The sequence below is a fragment of the Motacilla alba genome, chromosome 14 (assembly GCF_015832195.1).
Source record: "Motacilla alba alba isolate MOTALB_02 chromosome 14, Motacilla_alba_V1.0_pri, whole genome shotgun sequence".
Lineage (NCBI taxonomy): Eukaryota > Metazoa > Chordata > Aves > Passeriformes > Motacillidae > Motacilla > Motacilla alba.
Genome location: NC_052029.1, coordinates 5,176,171 through 5,193,825, shown reverse-complemented (window position 1 = coordinate 5,193,825; position 17,655 = coordinate 5,176,171). Strand labels below are relative to the sequence as shown.

The window sequence follows — 17,655 nt, the reverse complement described above, 5'->3', positions numbered from 1 at the left end:
TCCTAATTTAACATTCAAAGACCTCAGGAAACTGAAACTGTGTCTCTAGAGAAACTAACTTGCACTACTGGCTTTTTCCTTTCATTATAAACATTTCCCAATGAATACGTGAAATTGTTTTGTTAACTATGTTTTCAGTTTTCTGACTTTGCAGGAATAATTTGTTCCCTAGCATGGGAATGAATGCCTAAAAAAATTATGATGATGTGGAAATGAAACCTTTATGTAGAGTTGATTTACTCTTGATAGAAATGTTTGTCATCAGTCTGGTCAAAAAAGGACCTGGGGTGAGTAGGCTCTAACTTAGGTTCCCTGTAAAGTTAGTCTAGACAGAGTCTGCAAGGACCTCCGCACATATTGATGGCTAAAATAGATTACTTAATAATGTTTCTAAAAATGAGCACATGTACAAACTTCGTGGGCTCCAAGATTAGAAGAAAACCTCTCCAAGACACAGAATATCACTGATAAGCATTCATACCTGATTAACAGCTTGTACCCAACTGGGTTAAATGTTCCTGCAGTTTTAAACCCTTTGCTTTCCCTTGGATTTAACTGGGAGATGACAGTGGCAGATCATTGCAGGGAGTGATGATTCAGGTGTATGAGTGCCTCTGGTTCAGATTTATGAGAAGACAACTGATAAAACCTCTGTCTAAGATGTGGTATTTGTGGGGCTAATTTGAACTTCCAAGTAACTCTGCAAATATAGTTGGAAAAAAAAGAGACAAGCTTGGGATCCCAGTTAAGACTGGTGCCCCAAGGCTTGCTCATTTTCTCTCACTGCATTAGTTAGTCTAACAAAACATTGCACTTTGCTTCATTAACTTTGTATCACCCAAACATTGCAATTACAAGGAGGTAGCAGCTGCCTGGTTGGTGGAACTACAGAGGCATTTTCACAGATTACAGATACAACTTGGGAGATGTGAGAAATAGATGGCTAGAGCTCAGAATGACGCTGTGGCTGCTTAACAGTGTGTTCCTGAATACAAAGACAATAAATTCCCGGCCATATGCACCTTTCAGTAGTTTTGCAGAGCAAAATGTGGTCTGTAGTGTTGATGATTACTGTGATTATTTAAACACTCTCAAGGAAAATGTTCCTTTTAACTGATCCTACTGCTGAAGCCCTACTGGTTCACAATAGCTTGTTGCCATGGATGGGTAATGATGTCACACATTCTGCCCAGTGTCCATGCCAGGAAATAAATGAGAATGACTTTTTTAATTACTCAGAGTTACTTAGCAATTCCCTGGAAGGCCTGAAGTGAATTACAAGGAAAAAAACAAGATGCCCCATTGACCCTACCTGCACAGTATCTTTATGCCAGTGAAGAGACGCAGTAAAACACCAGAGTAAATTCTCTGTGGGTTTGAAAACAAGGGTCTATTACTGAAATGCCCTTTGTTACTCAACAGATTTCAGTGGGCTGAAGATGAGCAGGAGGCTGGGTGAAGTGTGGCTTCAGGGCTCACACATGAACACTTCAGTAACTATAGTTTCTGGAGAGGGAGCTTGTGTCTTTCCTTCCATTGGCGACACTCTGACAGGAAAATGATCCCGAGCAGGGTACAGACATCACTGCACCAGCTAGTAAATGCCACGCTGCTGCCTCCTCTCGCACCCCCTTTCAAATTAGGTTAGAACTGGCCTTTTGAGGTCGGCAGCTGGAAGGCACAGAACAAGAGGGAATCTCTTGTAAATATACCAGAAGGGCTGCCGGAACACAAACCGTGTTTCTGCTCCCCAAACCTCGGCTTCTGCTTTCTCCCCCCACCACAGACGGTGGTGTTTGGAATGCAGGAGCTTTCTCCCCTGCGAGGTGAGCCCACCCCGAAGCTGCCGGAGCGATGGGGATGCCCATGCCCGTGTTTTTGACAGCCTGTCCCTTTCCGTGAGCAGCGCTGGCGCGCCCGATCGCGGGGGGCTCCGCGCTCGCTCCGCGCACGCCCGCGGGGCTCGCCCGGGGTCGGGGCTGGCGGCCGGGGGCCCGCGGGGTCTCTGTGGGGCCGGGCCGGGCCCGGGGTGCCGGTGCGCCCGCGGGGTCTCTGTGGGGCCGGGCCGGGCCCGGGGTGCCGGTGCGCCCGCGGGGCGCGGAGCAGCCGGGGCGGGGCTCGGGGCGCGCTACCTGCGCGGCCGCGGGGCCGGGCGAGGCGCGGCGGCGGCGGCACCATGAGGGTTAACTTGGGCGCGCTCTCCCTCTTCGTGGCCCTGGTGGGACTTTCGAGCTTCATCTTCCTCGTGGTGGCCATCGCGACCGACTTCTGGTACATCATCGATGCCTCCAAGCTGGAGGCGTCCCAGAACGGCACGGACGCGCTCAGCTCGCACTCGGGGCTCTGGCGGACCTGCCGCGGTGAGTGCGCGGCGGCGGCCCGGGCAGCGCAGCGCTCCGCCTGCGGCTCGGCGTGCGGGGCTGCGGAGCGCTCCGGCTGCGGGCTCGGCGTGCGGGGCTGCGGGGAGTCCGGCTGCGGCTCGGCGTGCGGGGCTGCGGGCTCCGTCCGGCTGCGGGCTCTGCCTGCAGGGATGCGGGCTCTGTCCGGCTGCGGGCTCGGCGTGCGGGGCTGCGGGCTCCGTCCGCCTGCGGGCTCTGTCCGGCTGCGGGCTCGGCGTGCGGGGCTGCGGGCTCCGTCCGGCTGCGGGCTCGGCGTGCGGGGATGCGGGGAGTCCGCCTGCGGGCTCTGCCTGCAGGGATGCGGGCTCCGTCCGGCTGCGGGCTCGGCGTGCGGGGCTGCGGGCTCCGTCCGGCTGCGGGGATGCAGGAGTCCGGCTCAGGCTGCGGGGAGGCAGCTGAAGAGGTCTCGGTTCGGGGTCTGTCTGCGAGGGTCCGGCTGTGAGGATGCGGGGATGGGGATGCGGTGTCCCTCCGGCTGCGGGGTCCGGCTCCACGCGGTGCAAGGACGGGCGGTCCCTGGCTGTGCCCGGGACCCGTGGGCAGTGCCTTGTCAATACCTCCCGTGTCACTTGCAGGAGACGTGGAGAGAGCGAATTTTCTGCTACTGTAACCTGATTTTACATTAACTTTTAACTCAAGATAATCTAATAAACGTTAACCATTTAGAAGGAAGGAGATGTCTTTTCATTTGGCTCAGGAAATTAAGGAGCAAAAGTTCTGGGTTAAAGCCATTAAAATTATAAATAATAATACAACAAATAAAAAGATAAACACTATACAGTTTATTTACATAAAATACAATTAATTTAAATATAAATATTATTACGTATCATCATATAGGATTATTGTAATCCTATAGATCAATATATAGGATTTGCCCCATGTAGTTAATTTATTTGCTAGGCATTTCACTTTTGGCTTTGATTCCACTCTTAGAAGCCAGGAGTAAGTAATGTTTGCCATAGTCAAGAAAGGATGTTGTTTCCAGAGGGGCAGGGAGAAGGAGCAGGTTGCAGGAATTCTCTCTTTGCTGTGCACTGAGCCCTGCTGCAATGAGCAGATGTTTCCCTCTTGACTCCAGTGGTCAGGCCCCATGGGAGCAGCTGATGCTGCATGCTAAAAATCCTCTCATTTCCTTCCCTACCTAGGCGTGGCTGTTTTAGAAGCAGCTAGTATTATATGAATTATATGTACATGCAGAAAACCAAATATAGCAAACTGATATAACAGAGTAATTTTCCCCCTTTTTCTACTAGTGAGGAGTGAATGCTACCCTTTGATAAACCCCTTCTGGCATGAGAATGCGAACATCACCGATTCACACAGACAGCTTTTGTGTGAGTAGTGTTTATATTATTTTATATCTCCATCCATCCTTCCCTTCCTCCCTGGCCACTTACAAGGACTCTTTTCTGATTCAGAGGGGGAAGTCACTGAGAAAGTGTTTTGACTCTGCTTCTGTACAATATCTGTCACTGCCCGTGGTCTTTAAGTGTGTTTACTGTTGCAATAACCATCTATTTGTGACAAGTTCAGCTAATTTCTTCCACAGGAGCTAAGCCTCTGACTGGAATGGCACAGGAAGGTACACAACTGCTAAAAATAAAAGGCAAAAGTGTTCACAGTCACCTCAAAGGAGTCTGATCACTGAAAATGCTTAAGAACACATTTAAACTAATCTTTAACACAGCTACTTTTCTAGCATTTCAGTGGGATTCCTGGCACTGATGAAAGACTTAAGTATGGGAGGATTTAAGAAAATAAATCAATGACCAAAAGCAATGTTCAAAGTCTTGGAAGAACATTGTGTTCAAAAACGTTAAGCTTCTAATATATTTTCTTCTTTTTCTTTAGATTCATTTGTCAATGCCAGAATGTTTTCAAAAAGTCCAAACTGAACATTGTCAAATACCTACAGGCATCCCCTAGAAGATGATTTACCATCTTTGCATCATATATTTGGCACAATCCTTTCCTCACACACCCTTGCGTATGGGCTTGCTTTTTACAAGTTTTTAATTTACTCACTTCTTCTCCCTGACTCTGCAGAATACATGCATTTGGCCTGTTTCTTAAAATGGAACTCTTTCCCTCAAAACCATTCCCTGGGCTCCAGAGAGGCTTAAAGGCTCTTTAGTTTCTTGGAGCAGCATCTGGTGGAGCAGCTGCAGGTGCAGCACACAGGAAGCCTGGGAGGTGCTGGGGCTGTGTCACAGCTGTCCTGGGAAGGTCCAGCAGGAGTCAGATCCCAGTGAGCTCCTGAAGGAGCCATATGAACACACCAGCAGGTTCAAGACTTACAGCCCAGCATATAAACACACCAGCAGGTTCAGGACTGACAGCCCAGCATATGAACACACCAGCAGGTTCAGGACTGACAGCCCAGCATGTCTCTCTGTGCTCTCAAATAGGAAGTGCCATTTCTTTAATCTTCCCTGCTCAAAGCAGAGGGCTGTAGCTGCTCGATGGCTCTGAAATCAGTGGAGGTGATTGTCTGCTGGATCACTGGAGCCTTTGAGGGGTCTGCATTAACTGAGCCTGCCTGGTCATGTTTTAAGTGTCAGCACCTCCACTGTTATGTTGGTGATAGTCCAACATTTCAGGATGAAACCGTTTGCTTTTCAGTAATTGTGTGCATATTTTCAAAAGGTTATTTTTCTCAGGTGGGAAATTGCAGCTCTTCAGTTAAATAACAAAACAAGACCAAAAAGCAATGCTCTTTTGGTTATACAAATGATGTTGGCTTGGAAACAAAGGATGGCTCTTTGTGAGTCATGAAGTGTAAGAAAATAGTGGATATGAATAAAAATTGTATTAATAATTATGTTTACAGACTCTTCGGGGCCCTGATGAGTTTTTTTCTTCTCTCGCTTTCACATCAAGTACTATTTTTATGTTCTGGAAGAACACTTCAGGACTGCAAAGACACTTGCATATTTTATTATAACCAGGCATAGTCTGCCTAAAAGTGATGAGAGAAGAAATCAAAGATACTTCAATTGAAAGAACCTGCTAGGTTTGATTGGAATGCCCTACTGAGTTAACTTTTTGATTTTTTTTTGCTCAGCTTCAATGCAGTTTCAGTGTGGTGAGGCTACAGATCCTCAGCAGTAGCAGCTGAACATAGAAGGTACCATGTCAATACTTCTTCCTTCTAGGAAATACAGATATTTCCAAGTGACATCTAGATTCATCAGGTCCTGAGATAGTACCTTCTACATCAGCTGTACTCTTCTCTCTTAAATGTTTCTGACTGTGGCCGCTGCATCATATTTAGGCAGCTCATGGCAAACCATCTTCACCTACAACACACTTTAACAAGAACTTTGGAGAGAAATTCTGTGATTATGGGTAGCAGTGTAGTTACAGCAGTTTCTTTCAGCTGCTATATGTAGCAAACAAGCTAATTGCACAGCTTTAATTGGTTACTTCACAAAAATGACATTTTTCTCTCTGTGTGCCTGTGAAGGTGTTTGTGAGGCACAGTCACATGGGATTAATCTCATTCCATCTAGCTGTACATTCATATTTCTCACTGTTTGATTGACACTCAATTTCATGAGCTCTGGCAACATCAAACCTGTTATTTTCTGATTATTCCTAAAAAGACTTTAAAGAGTGTCTCCTAAAGTAGGCTCTTAAGTCACACATTGGTCACATCCCTCATTCTCCAGAGTCTGAATGCACTTCCTGGCACGTCTGAACTAGACAAGTGCCAGAGAGGTTGGAGAAAGTCTGAATGTGAGTGCAAAGAGCTGGGCCTAAGTGGAAACAGAAGTGCTGGCCACTGCCAGAAGACAAACCCTTCATTTGAGAATGAAAAGCCTCCATGGTCCCTTCCTCCACATTTCCAATATCTCCCCTATTCATCCCAGCAGATTCCTTTTAGCTTTATTGTGTACTTCAAATCGAGCTCCTGGCAAATTAAAATAATTGGGTGCACGAGTTAAAACCCTGTGCTAGCAGCAATATTTCCCAGGCAATCAACCTAGGGCTTGCTGAGCCTGGGACTGTGATGTATTTTCACATCACAGGAGTGCTCTTGAGCTGCTCCTCTAATGGATTGGACACAGACACACTCTCTCCTCTTCAATAGCCTTCCCTTTCTTCTCTTACCACTCCCCCCAGCTGAACATGCAGTGTATACCCTCCCTCCCCTCAAAGCCACAATGGATAAAATATTTCTCTATTACAGATTGCACTATGGCCTGGTTATTTGTTTAAAACATCAGCCACTGTCTAAAGAAAAGTACCACTCGACTGCCTACTACTAACTTTTCTGAAAGTTCTGCATTAATAAAATTCTTTTTCGCTGGAGATGTATACTTTCCTCTGGCCCAAACAGGAATAAAATGAAACTATCACTTTCTGTAATTTAGACAGTTATTAGAGTGTCTTGGTGACTACTAGGATTAAAGATAGCCCTCTGAAAATTCCCCTTAGAATTTAAATTTGTCAGCAAAGACACCTTTGTTATTTTGCCTTGCCATGTGTTCTCCTGTGCCAGCTATGGCAGACAAGCAGCAAAAGCAACATTTTTCATGGTGAGCTGAATCTATCTCTCTCTAAATGACAAAATAAGGATGTCACTGACTTCAAAGGCAGCTGCATCGAGCTCTGAGCAGCTTTGCCATTTTCCAGTGCAGAAATGTAACATCCAAAATCAGATCTAGATGTTGAGGATCACACACACACAGAGGGAAGCTGCTGAGTAGAAGGAATGGCAGTGCTTAATCAGCTGAAACCTCTTTCCCAAGAGTTTGAGCTTTCTAAAATAATTTCTTAAAAGAAAAGAAAAACCCAAACAAGAAACCTCAAGTTGTTACACTGGTGAAAAGTTGCTCTTAGACATTTTTGTCATATAAATATTTTCCATATGCCAAGGCCCACATTGTTAATAATGAATAAATGCCAGTACAGATTTAGCTGAAGGGAGCACCAGTGTAGTCCTTGCAAAATGAAAAATATTGTAAATATTTCTATTGAAAACCAGACAATTTCTCTTGAATCTCAGCTTTGCACTTGAGCTGCTGCAGGGTCCCACCAGCACTGCAGAGCTGGGGCTGGAGTTATAAAAAAGAATGTGAGAGGAACAGCTGTTCTTTCTTACTGTCTGTGTGACACACAAACCATCTGCATAAATTCCTACAAGGTAAGATTAAGCCTCTGGCAATCTTGATTTTTTTGTCAGAGATTTGAACAACATGGCCAGTGATTGATTTCCTTTTACAGGTCTATTTTTAGTCTCTCATCTATTCCTGACCCATCCAGAAATTAGTATTTAATGGATGTGGTTTCCACTCATATTGTTTTTCCTGTTCTAAAATCAAGACTGGAGCGTGCAGCTGCCCATGCACTCTGCTTAAAGTATTGTCCCTAAAGGATTTTTATTTTTTCTCTTTTAGACATGAATGTAACTGGAACCATGAGGCTGCACTCAAGCTCATGCTTCCTGCAGGGAAATGATCTTTGCAGCAGAGGCAGCTCTGATATCTCAGTTGTTGTAATGTAACAGCTGCCTTGGTTTCTTCTCAACAAAATGGGTTTAATAGTAGAGATAAACTTGTCTGGATTTCCTCACAGCATGTGGACCCTGTAACAGTCATGCACCAGCTGCTTTCACACATTTTTACTCCATATTTACTGAGTTGCAGTTTATAATGTTAGAAAGAATGTTCTAGTCTTTGGCCACTGTGACTTTTTTTTTTTTCCCCCTGAGGGATTTAGAGTTCTTTGCAAATTTTCTTTTGGTTTTAAGCTACCAGAAGGAAACAGCTGGGGCTGGAGCAAGAGCCATTTCAGAGGCCAAGTGAAATGAGACCCAAATGATGCACACAGAAATTCTGGCTTAATTGGTCTGGTAGGTGTGTACCTGTTTCTGAGCAACAGTGCACTGTTCCTTCAGAGAGGAGCCAGTGGACATCTGCTTCAGTACTTACTGTAGATAGAACAGTAAATATGTACAGAAATCTGAGATAACTTCAGCAGCACTGCAGCTGAGGCCTAGCAGGTGACAAGTTCTGATGAATATTCTCATTTTCAGATCCATTGGTACCCCAGCAACAGAATGGGAGCCACGGTGCATTGCTCACATTCATCTTTCTCTCCATTCCTGCTACTGCAGCTTTTGTCAGTGCCACCTGCTCCAGGTCTAGCAGCATTTTATTTCTGCTGACTGCAATTAGTCTTCCCATTTAGCTCAGGATATTTTGAGAAAAGCAGGAAGTCACAACATATAACACACATACCAGATTCTGGCTAATCATCCTGGAGACCCCTAACCTGTGAGCAGTCCTCCTCCATCACCTTTTCTCTGTTGAACAGGAGGGAATCCAGCCTTCCTGACCCTGTGGCCCAAACCCTGAAGACTCACATTTAGCCACAGACAAGTTCTTTCAGTCATTCATTGGTTTCCTAAGTTGTTCCCTTGCTTTTTTCCTAGCAAGCAGGTCAGACTTTATGCACTTTTTGTTCCTGGCTTTGCCAAGTCCTTGTGGAGCAGCCCCGTTGTTTTAACAACTGCCAGGAGTCTGTTTCAGCTGGGGGCTTTTGTCTTTCTAACTGGCTCTTTAGTTACTGCTGGGTAAGACAAACAGGCCCTTAATTAAGCTCTTCTGAGCTGCTGCCATGTGGAGTATTTCTGATGAGGGGATATTACAGATTTCTAGGCACTGTTTGCTATTATAAGCTGTGCAAACAAATCCAAAGTTAGTTTGAAGCAATTAAGCTGCAGGATGTTAACAGGAGATGATTAACAAAACTGCTGGGCTTGCACTTGGTTACTTCTGACCTGCTCAGTGTTTCTATTTCATTCCACAGATTTCTCTCACAAACAACTCCTCAACAATTGTGTTGGGTGATAATTTAGAGATGCCTGCCAAATTCTCAGTTCTGGACACACACTGCAGATGTCATTCTTACAGATATTTGGCCAGAGCTCTAATAAAAGAGCCTTGGCTAGCCGATGTAAAACTTCAGTAATCACGATTAAGCAATTTGATTATTTTTTGCTTCAAAAAAATGGAGTGTTCTTTAAAAGTTTATGAGTTTGTTTCAGTATTTCCAAGATTAAACCATTGGATCTTTCATGTTGGACTACCAGGGAACTCAGGAGTTGAGAAATAGATGTGGGAAACTGAATTCTGTTTTACAAGAAAGTGCACATGCCTCTTCTTGTGCAAAATGCTTAGGGTGTTGGTTTTTTTTCCCCAATACTAGAGCAATTTCATCAATATGCAGACAGTTATATGTTTAATACATAATGCATAAATGTGTATTTCAACAGAAACTAAAAAAAAACACTAAAATGACTGCAAAATGAATGTTTTAACTTCTTTCACAGATGATTATTGAAGACAGAAACATAGTAAAGATATTTTAAGTAATTTTCCTCTATAAACTAATTCTGTTCCTCTAATCAAGGAATATAATGGCATAATATCATATGCCAGATGGCATGAATTCAGATTCCTGAGTGGTTTCCATGGCAGCATTTTAGAATAAGTTTCCCAGGCAGTTTCAGATTTCATAGTACAAATGAGTATTAGATATTGAACTCGAACACTGGAGATTATAAAAGTACTATTTAACCAAATAGAATTCACTAAATATTTGATTTCTAAAAAGCTGCCAGTGATTTATGAGAAGCGTGATCGTAGCTGTGGGTAGGAAAAGTAAAGCTCTGTCACAGTGAGGTTTGTGGGTTTCAGCTGAGCTATCCCTAAACCCTATATTTTCACTGAAGAGGGCACAAAAATCAGAATTATTCTGATATTGCAACTGTCACAAATGATTAATGTAATCGAGGAAACTCCCAAGGATGCTCTGGTATGGTTTTCTTTTCCCTTTCCTTCACAAAGTTCCATTAGAGTGTGTTTTGCTCACCCACACATGTCCTGGCTCAGGTTGCAGTGGCTGAAATCACACCATGACAAGAAAAGTCAAAGAAATGGCAAGTTGGTGCTGCTGTCCTGAAGCAGAGTTTGTTAGCAGGGACTTGGACTGGTGAGGGAAATCACAAGGCAGAGAGCCAGCCAGGAACATGGTTATGTTTGCACTCTCTCAGCAAGGCCAGCTCTGAGGACAGAGTTGCACCATTCTTACATTCATACTTTTCAAATGTTAATTGCATCCTCCCAAGATTTTATCCTCCCAAGGCTTTTTCACCTTTTACTGCAAGACCAAAGCTCAGGTGACACATGGATGTCAGAATGGTGGGGAATAATCAAAAATTACACCAAATAACCCTCAGCAAGCTCAAATGTGGCTGAAGACCACACTCCTGTTGCTGCTGCCTCTCTGGAATATGAGAACTGATTTGGGTGCCCAACCTCTGTTCTGCACACTGTGTCTCATCACATCCTCAGCCACCTCTAACCACATCAAACTCCTGAACTAAGCTCCATGGCTATTTCTCATCGTGGAGTTCAGCTAAGATTTGCAGGCAGTTTTGACAGGCTGGTTTGTTCCCAGTGAGCTGAGGATTGATCTGGCTGTTAGCATTGAGAATTGCTTCAGGTGTGTGCTTGTTGGCCAGGAACAGCAGCCGTGGCCAGTTTTGCTGAAGGAAGGCCCAGGGAGTGTCCTCAGCTCTAGAATCAAAGAGGGAAGTGCTCTCTTCACTGCAGAATGTTGAACTCAGGATTTCTGAGCATCAGCTGGTCCTGATGTCAGCATATGTGGGACTGAGTATGAAAGTATAATACCAGAAACAGAAAAAAAACCCCAAAATTGTCACCTCCCAAAACTTTGTCATTTGCCACTTTTTTTTTGTTTGTTTTGTTTCTCTTTTTTTTTTTTTTTTTGTTAGCATGTTCTTTGCTACACAAAACAATGTCTGGAAACCACGTTCTACTGAAGTACAAAGATCTACAGTGTCTGCCTTGATGCCATGCAGACCCTCCCTAACCTTTGAGGCTTCTGGAACTGAACAGAAACATGCACACAATTGTGTCTGATCTTTGTAATGCTGCTGTAGAGGATGAGCTGGATCCTTAGCCAGTGGCAGATACAGCAGCTCCAATTCCATGGGCAGTCACAGTGACTTGAAAAAATGGATCATTTGATCACACACCAACTGGGAGCTCTTCAGTGATTCCTTTTCCTAAGCTAATGTGTATTGTTCCTCTGTGAAATTAAATGAGGTGATGAAGCCTAGACCTCTTCAGAATATGGATTTTACATTTTCTTTTCTCAGTTACTCTGCACTTTACTTTGGGATGAAACAATTGATACTGGAATTACTTTTTTTTTTGGTTATTATTCTAAAATAAGGTTGGGTTGAATGTTGTGGATAGATTTCATCAGAGGGAACAATGACACAATAATGGTTTATGATGGAAAAAACCAGGGTGATATGAAAAAATACATAGCAACCCTCTGTTTACAGAGCTATTAAAATGTTATAGGGATCAAGAAAGACTAATGTAAAACATTTAGCATGGGAGGAAGCAAACAGGATAGGTTAATGCACTTAGTGAAGCTGCTGCAGAAAACAGTGACAGAATCAGAGCTGGATGGGAAAATTTACCGCTAGTTGATGGTCAGCTACAACAAAGGAAAAGGTCAACAATTTGCTACATCAGTGCAGCAGAGGACACGTGACAGAAGAGAAACCTCTAATCAAAGCATGTCTGGATCTCACCTCCCAAATAGAAGAGTGTGGTTCACATAACAGGGCTACTTTTCATTAGGGTTGCCAGTGCCTACCTGGGATGGAGTGCATCACTGATATCCAGCTGGCTCAAGAGCTGAGAGCAGTTTGATTGCTCATATATCTGTGTAGACATATCCTCTGTATCTGTGGTCTCTGTTTAAAACACAGGCTGTGATCCTGTGAGGGTTTGTTCTGCCTGTCACCTTTTCCTTCATACCTTATACTTGTCCTACTGATTTACACTGAAAACCCAAGGGCTTGTCCAGTTTCTTGTTTGTGCAGCACAGAATGAGGCTTTGATCCTGATCAGGGGATCTGCACTTAATGATTATTGGTACACCCACTGATACCATAATAAAATATTACAATATTAACATTCTTCATTTTTCTTCAGACATGCATGGAACATTTGTCATCCTGATGCCCCTCAGCCTGATACTGATGATTTTTGGAGGAATGACTGGATTCATCAGTATTCTTGCCAGGGCCTACCTACTGCTCCTAATGACTGGACTGCTTTTCCTTTTTGGAGGTACTAAATCAGACTCCTGGCCTGTTTTAGATAACAAGAGGTTGTGTCTGGGAAGCATCACTTTGTTTCCCAGGGAATGAAAGCCAAGCAGGAATTTGCTTTTAGAATAATGCTGGTGTTCATTCACCTGGTTTCTGCTGGGGTCCTGGTTCTGGAATAGAGCTTCTCAGGAAAGGCAAATATTCCTCCCTGGGGAGTGAGTCACCCTTGGAACAGTCTGTGTGTGCTGTGCCCATTAACACTAAAGATTCAGTAACTTCTCAGCGTGGTGCACAAATTCTTTACAGGCAGGCTAATGGGGTGATGGAAAAGTGACCGTGGAATTATAAATCTTAGGGTTGCACAGAAACCTTTCTGTTAAGAAAACTGATGTTTTTAAAAAGGCATTTGCATTGAGTTCCTGAAAAGGGACTTTTTAGGCATTCTTGGCTTAGCCTCACTGCTAGTTTTGATCTAGAGTGGTGTCACCTAACTGTGGGTCACAAAAGGAAACCCCCAGAAGTTATTTTAGTTGGAGTGTAACATTTCCATTTGAAGCTAGTAAAATGCTTTTACACTTCTTTTTATTTTTTTTCTTTGCTGCTGTATCCAAACCCACTGTGTTTTAGAAAGTGATTTATGAATTAAAAAAACCTAAAAACATTCTGTCAGAGTAGGAAAACTGTGTTCAAATCTGCATCTTCTGTTCCAAACAGATTTTCAATGCTGTTTCACAATGTAACTTAAGCCAGAAATTTTTCCCAACAGAAAAAGGGATCCTCAGTATTGGCTCTCATCAACTGCTCATACAGTCCTATTTTTAAGAAGAAATTGCTAAGAGATTGCTGGAAGCAAATGCTGCTGTCTCAAAGCCTTGACTGAGCTTTTTAGTCACAGACCAACCATCCCCCCTTGTGATTGTCTCCTAAAAAGAAGAGCAAGTTCTATTTCCTCAGAGCAGCAGAAAGCTGTGCTCACTGAAAAGGCTGGTGGAAAACTGCTCCAGATAGCCAGGGAAAGATGAAAAGCTGTGAAGTGCCAAGCGTGATTATCCCACTGGGGAGTGGAGCAGGGGCCTTTCCAAGCTGTTTGAGCTGCAAAGAGGGAAAGGAAACTCAGAACCAGTGTCAGGAGAGGGGTGCCTGAGGAGGTTCTGGGCATGCAGCTGGTGCAGTGTCCCTGGAGAACATGAACAGACTCTGGGGTGGCCTTGGGCTGAGACCAGCCCCCCGTCCTGCTCTGGCTGGATGCACAGAACAGTTTTGTAGGACACTCCAATTCACTAACTGAGTGTTAGTTAGGTAGTTCTGTCTCAGCAGAAAGAGATATTTGGAGATGCCATTCTAGAAATGTGGGGTTTTTTAAACCCTCAGAACTGATATGTTCCACATGTCAGTGGAACATATAGGACATACAGGACATCCTATAGGTTCCCCCCCCTTTTTTTTTTTTTAAAGGAATTTGCACAGAATTCAGTGCACCTTGTTGAAAATGTCAACAAATCAGTCTTTTCCATTTCTGCTGACAAAAGGTATGAAGCAATTTTTACCCCCTCCTTGCAGAGGACTAGAGTAAGGTACAGACATCAGATGATGGGTAAAATCAGGAATATGAGTATGAATTTGGACTGATGGATAACCCAATACTCTTCTGTCTTGGTTTGCCTCTAATCAAACATATATTTCTGGCAAAAAAGGCAGCTCATCAGGACTTATTGTAATTTAACAGAAAGCTATACCGAAATTTTCTCTCACAGAATCAAATCCACTGTTTTGTCCTGAAAGTGTTTCAGTATTTACTTTCCCTGGGCTGCAGTCCTTTTATCCAGGGCCTTGTTACTGCATCTTTTCTGCTGCTGGTCCAGTAAAAGATGATTTCCATCAGCACCTGTCCTTTGACTGACAGGGATGCCAGGCTCAGGATGTAGTGTGTACCTGTTCCAGATGTGCCATTCCCTACATTTGCCACCTTTTGGACAGTATTTTCATCCTGAAAACATCTGTCTCCTTGTTTGAGTGGCCTTACTAATTTATTTTTAGTCTGTCCCAAAGATGTCTTTGACTCAGGTATTTGGCAGTGATGGGTAGTCATAGCAGCACAGCACTTGGTGGGAGGTGATGGTGAAGACCAACAAATTTACATGAAACTCTCAAAACGGACAATACTCAGGAAACAGCCTCCATTCAGTGACCTGAAATGCACGAGTCTGTGTCTCTGTGGGCTTTTTTGTATACAGAGAGACAACTGTCCATGGTGCTCAACAGTGAGGAATCAGAATGCATTACAATACAGTTCTGAAAACAGAGATGCACATGCATCCTTTGTAAAAGACAGGACTCGGTGTTTATTGAGGGAGGCTTGCTGCCAGATGTTGTGTTCAGTCTCTAACAGTGGGAACACTTTATTCTCAATGGACACAAATAACCCTGCCTTTACTTCCCTCTCACCCTCATTCCACAAGAAAGCAACCTCAGCTAGATTTCAAAGATAATCTGTAAGTCTGGCCTGGCTAGAATAGGAAGGAGTGGCAAAGAGGCCCTAAGACAAATCCAACTGATTGTTTTTGATTTCTTCAGTGGCTGCTAAGTAGCTGAACATGTTTCTCTTTTCAGCTCTCGTTACCCTTACAGGGATCAGTGTCTATATTGCATATTCAGCTGCTGCCTTCCAAGAAGCTGTTTGCCTCCTGAGGAGCAAGGATCTCCTGGTGGAAATCGATATCAGGTTTGGCTGGTCCCTGGCACTGGTGTGGATCTCCTTTGTGGCAGAAGTGCTCACTGGGGCCGTGTTCCTCCTGGCAGCAAGAGTGGTGGGTATGAAACGGCAGCGTGAGCAGGCTTTGTGAGCAGCAGGTGCCTTTGCAACTACAGAGCCCTGCAGAGCCTGATAACTCAGATTCCTTGGTCCCTCTGGTCACTGGGGACAAGAAGAGTGCAAGGCTGAGTATCTTGTCAGCTGTTGTAAGCCTTTTTCCTCACAGGTGGCTGTAAAACACAAAGACTCTGGTAAATCAGTAAAACATTCCAGGTGTTGTCAATTAGGAAACCCTTGTGTCCTTAGAAGAAAGTGCATTGCAGTGTTTGTATTTCCAGAATAAGTTCAGCTGGCAGCTCATCAGACATGTCCATTTGTTGCTTAGAACAAGGCAGATTTCTTGCTTTCTTTCCTCTTCTCTGCTGTCTCAGCAAAGTGACCTTGCAGGCCAGATTTTGGTTTCTCCTGAGAGCTCTTAGAAGGACATGGACCTGTTGGAGTGAGTGCAGAGGAGGCCATGAAGATTCTCAGAGGACTCAGCCCCTCTGCTCTGGAGATGGACTGAGAGAGCTGGGGCTGTTCAGCCTGGAGAAGAAAAGGCTCTGGGGAGACCTTAAAGCCCCTCCCAACACCTAAAGGGGCTCCAGGAGAGCTGGAGAGGGACTTTGGGCAGAGGCCTGGTGGTTGAAACTAGATGATATTTCACATCCTTTCCAACCCAAACCATTCCAGGATCCTGCAATCCAGCAGAGGTACTGGCTGTGATGCTGAAGCTCTCCAGTGCAGTACAGTGGTGAGTGCGCTGCAAGAGAAAGATACAGCTGTTTTCCAGATGTTCTAACCACTGGAGACAACCCCAATCTCTCAATGATCAGCCTACAATACTTCTCTCCTTCAGCTTATTACTAGCTGCTTTTTCAGCTCTGCGGTGCAGAAGATGTATCTGATGTATTTTTCAGTTTTTACTTTGCAGTTTTGATGATGCTTCTTTTTCAGGAAGCTTGTGCACGTGCTTTGTGCTAGAATGTTTATCTTGTGCTGAAACTGCTGCGTAAACTGAACATGCAGGACACATGAATTTCATTTTGGGTGCCAAGCAATCTAGTTTTTCCTCTTCAGAGCCCACTGAAGTTACTGAAGAAATTTCCCCCTGACTGCTGTACTGAATAGAGCCTTGAATGTAATGACAGCTCCACTGCATTTCTGTTAGATCATGTATTTCTGGAGGCCCTCAGCTCAGCAGCTCAGGACTGTGACTCAGGAGCTGTGTCAGGCACCCTCTGTCATGGGGCAAGTCCCTTGTGCCTTCTCCAGCAGCACCAAGGGCACCATTCACCTACCTCTGTTAAACACAGAACAATTGTCTCAGCGTGTCCCGTGTTTCAGATTGCACAATCACTCTGACCAAGCTCAGCTCTAATCTTAGTCCCAAAGTACCAATTGTTTTATGAAAAAATAGTGGCAGGGAGCTCCTGAGAGCTGACAGACTTTGGAGATAGGAGGGAGCATTCTAATGCCATGTTGTGAATGGAGAACTGAGCCAGGAAACTTGTCCAAGTTCACACATAACCAGAGTTTCTCAATCCTGGGCTAAGACCTTACTTGTCAGATCTTGCTTGTTATCAGAATTAAATAAGTCTCAAAATCCTCAATAGACTGAGCAGTAGAAATTCTGTGACTAACTAGTATAATTTTGTAATTCTTAGTTGCTCCCACATTGGTTTCAGGTATTTTCCATGTTGCCTTATGTTGGGACCATGTAATTGAGTCATTTTACAAGTTAAAGCATACCAAATCAGCTCTATAAGAAGTGTAAGAAGAAAATCCTTTGTAGTAAAAATTCCATGTGCTTAAGTGAATTATGTAAAATGTAATTCTCTGTTTTGGTGCTGGTGAAACTATTTATAATGCAATTTGTATGATGTTACTCAGACATTACTGCAAACTGTAACAGTAAAATATCATCTGAGTTATTTTTTGAATATTTATTACAGATGTTATTTTAAAGTGGTTTTGAGTGTTGTAAAATTAAATAAAATGACATCTCAGAGTCATGGGAATTATTTACTGAGACATGAAAGAACTAAGATTTTTTTTTTCTTTAACTTTTTCTGCAGATTTATTCTACTGTTTTTATAATGCTTTTGAAGTTCCTGTGTCAGATGTGGTAGGTATTTAAAAGACATTTACACAGCTACAATATAAAATACTCAAGTGATCAAATCTAATTAGCAAGCCAATGAATCTCTTATTGAATTAGAGCAATTCTCATTTCCATGGCTCTCTGAAATTTCTCATTCTGGCTTCCTGCAATATCTGGCACAATGGTAATAAAG

General features: G+C 43.8%; 1 protein-coding gene across 2 annotated transcripts; it reads left to right on the top strand.

Moving 5' to 3' along the window:
• The first annotated feature begins 1,735 nt into the window (after window positions 1–1,735).
• TMEM114 (transmembrane protein 114) lies at window positions 1,736–17,281 on the top strand. Of its 2 annotated transcripts, none has more exons than XM_038151269.1 (4): window positions 1,736–1,826; window positions 3,656–3,736; window positions 12,449–12,586; window positions 15,178–17,281. In XM_038151269.1, the coding sequence occupies exons 1-4, from the start codon at window positions 1,802–1,804 to the stop codon at window positions 15,408–15,410; spliced, it is 477 nt and encodes a 158-aa protein (XP_038007197.1). In that variant the 5' UTR covers window positions 1,736–1,801; the 3' UTR covers window positions 15,411–17,281. The 2 variants fall into 2 exon arrangements, with proteins under 2 accessions (XP_038007197.1, XP_038007195.1); XM_038151267.1 differs by lacking the exon at window positions 1,736–1,826 and adding an exon at window positions 2,177–2,360.
• The last annotated feature ends 374 nt before the right edge of the window (window positions 17,282–17,655 follow it).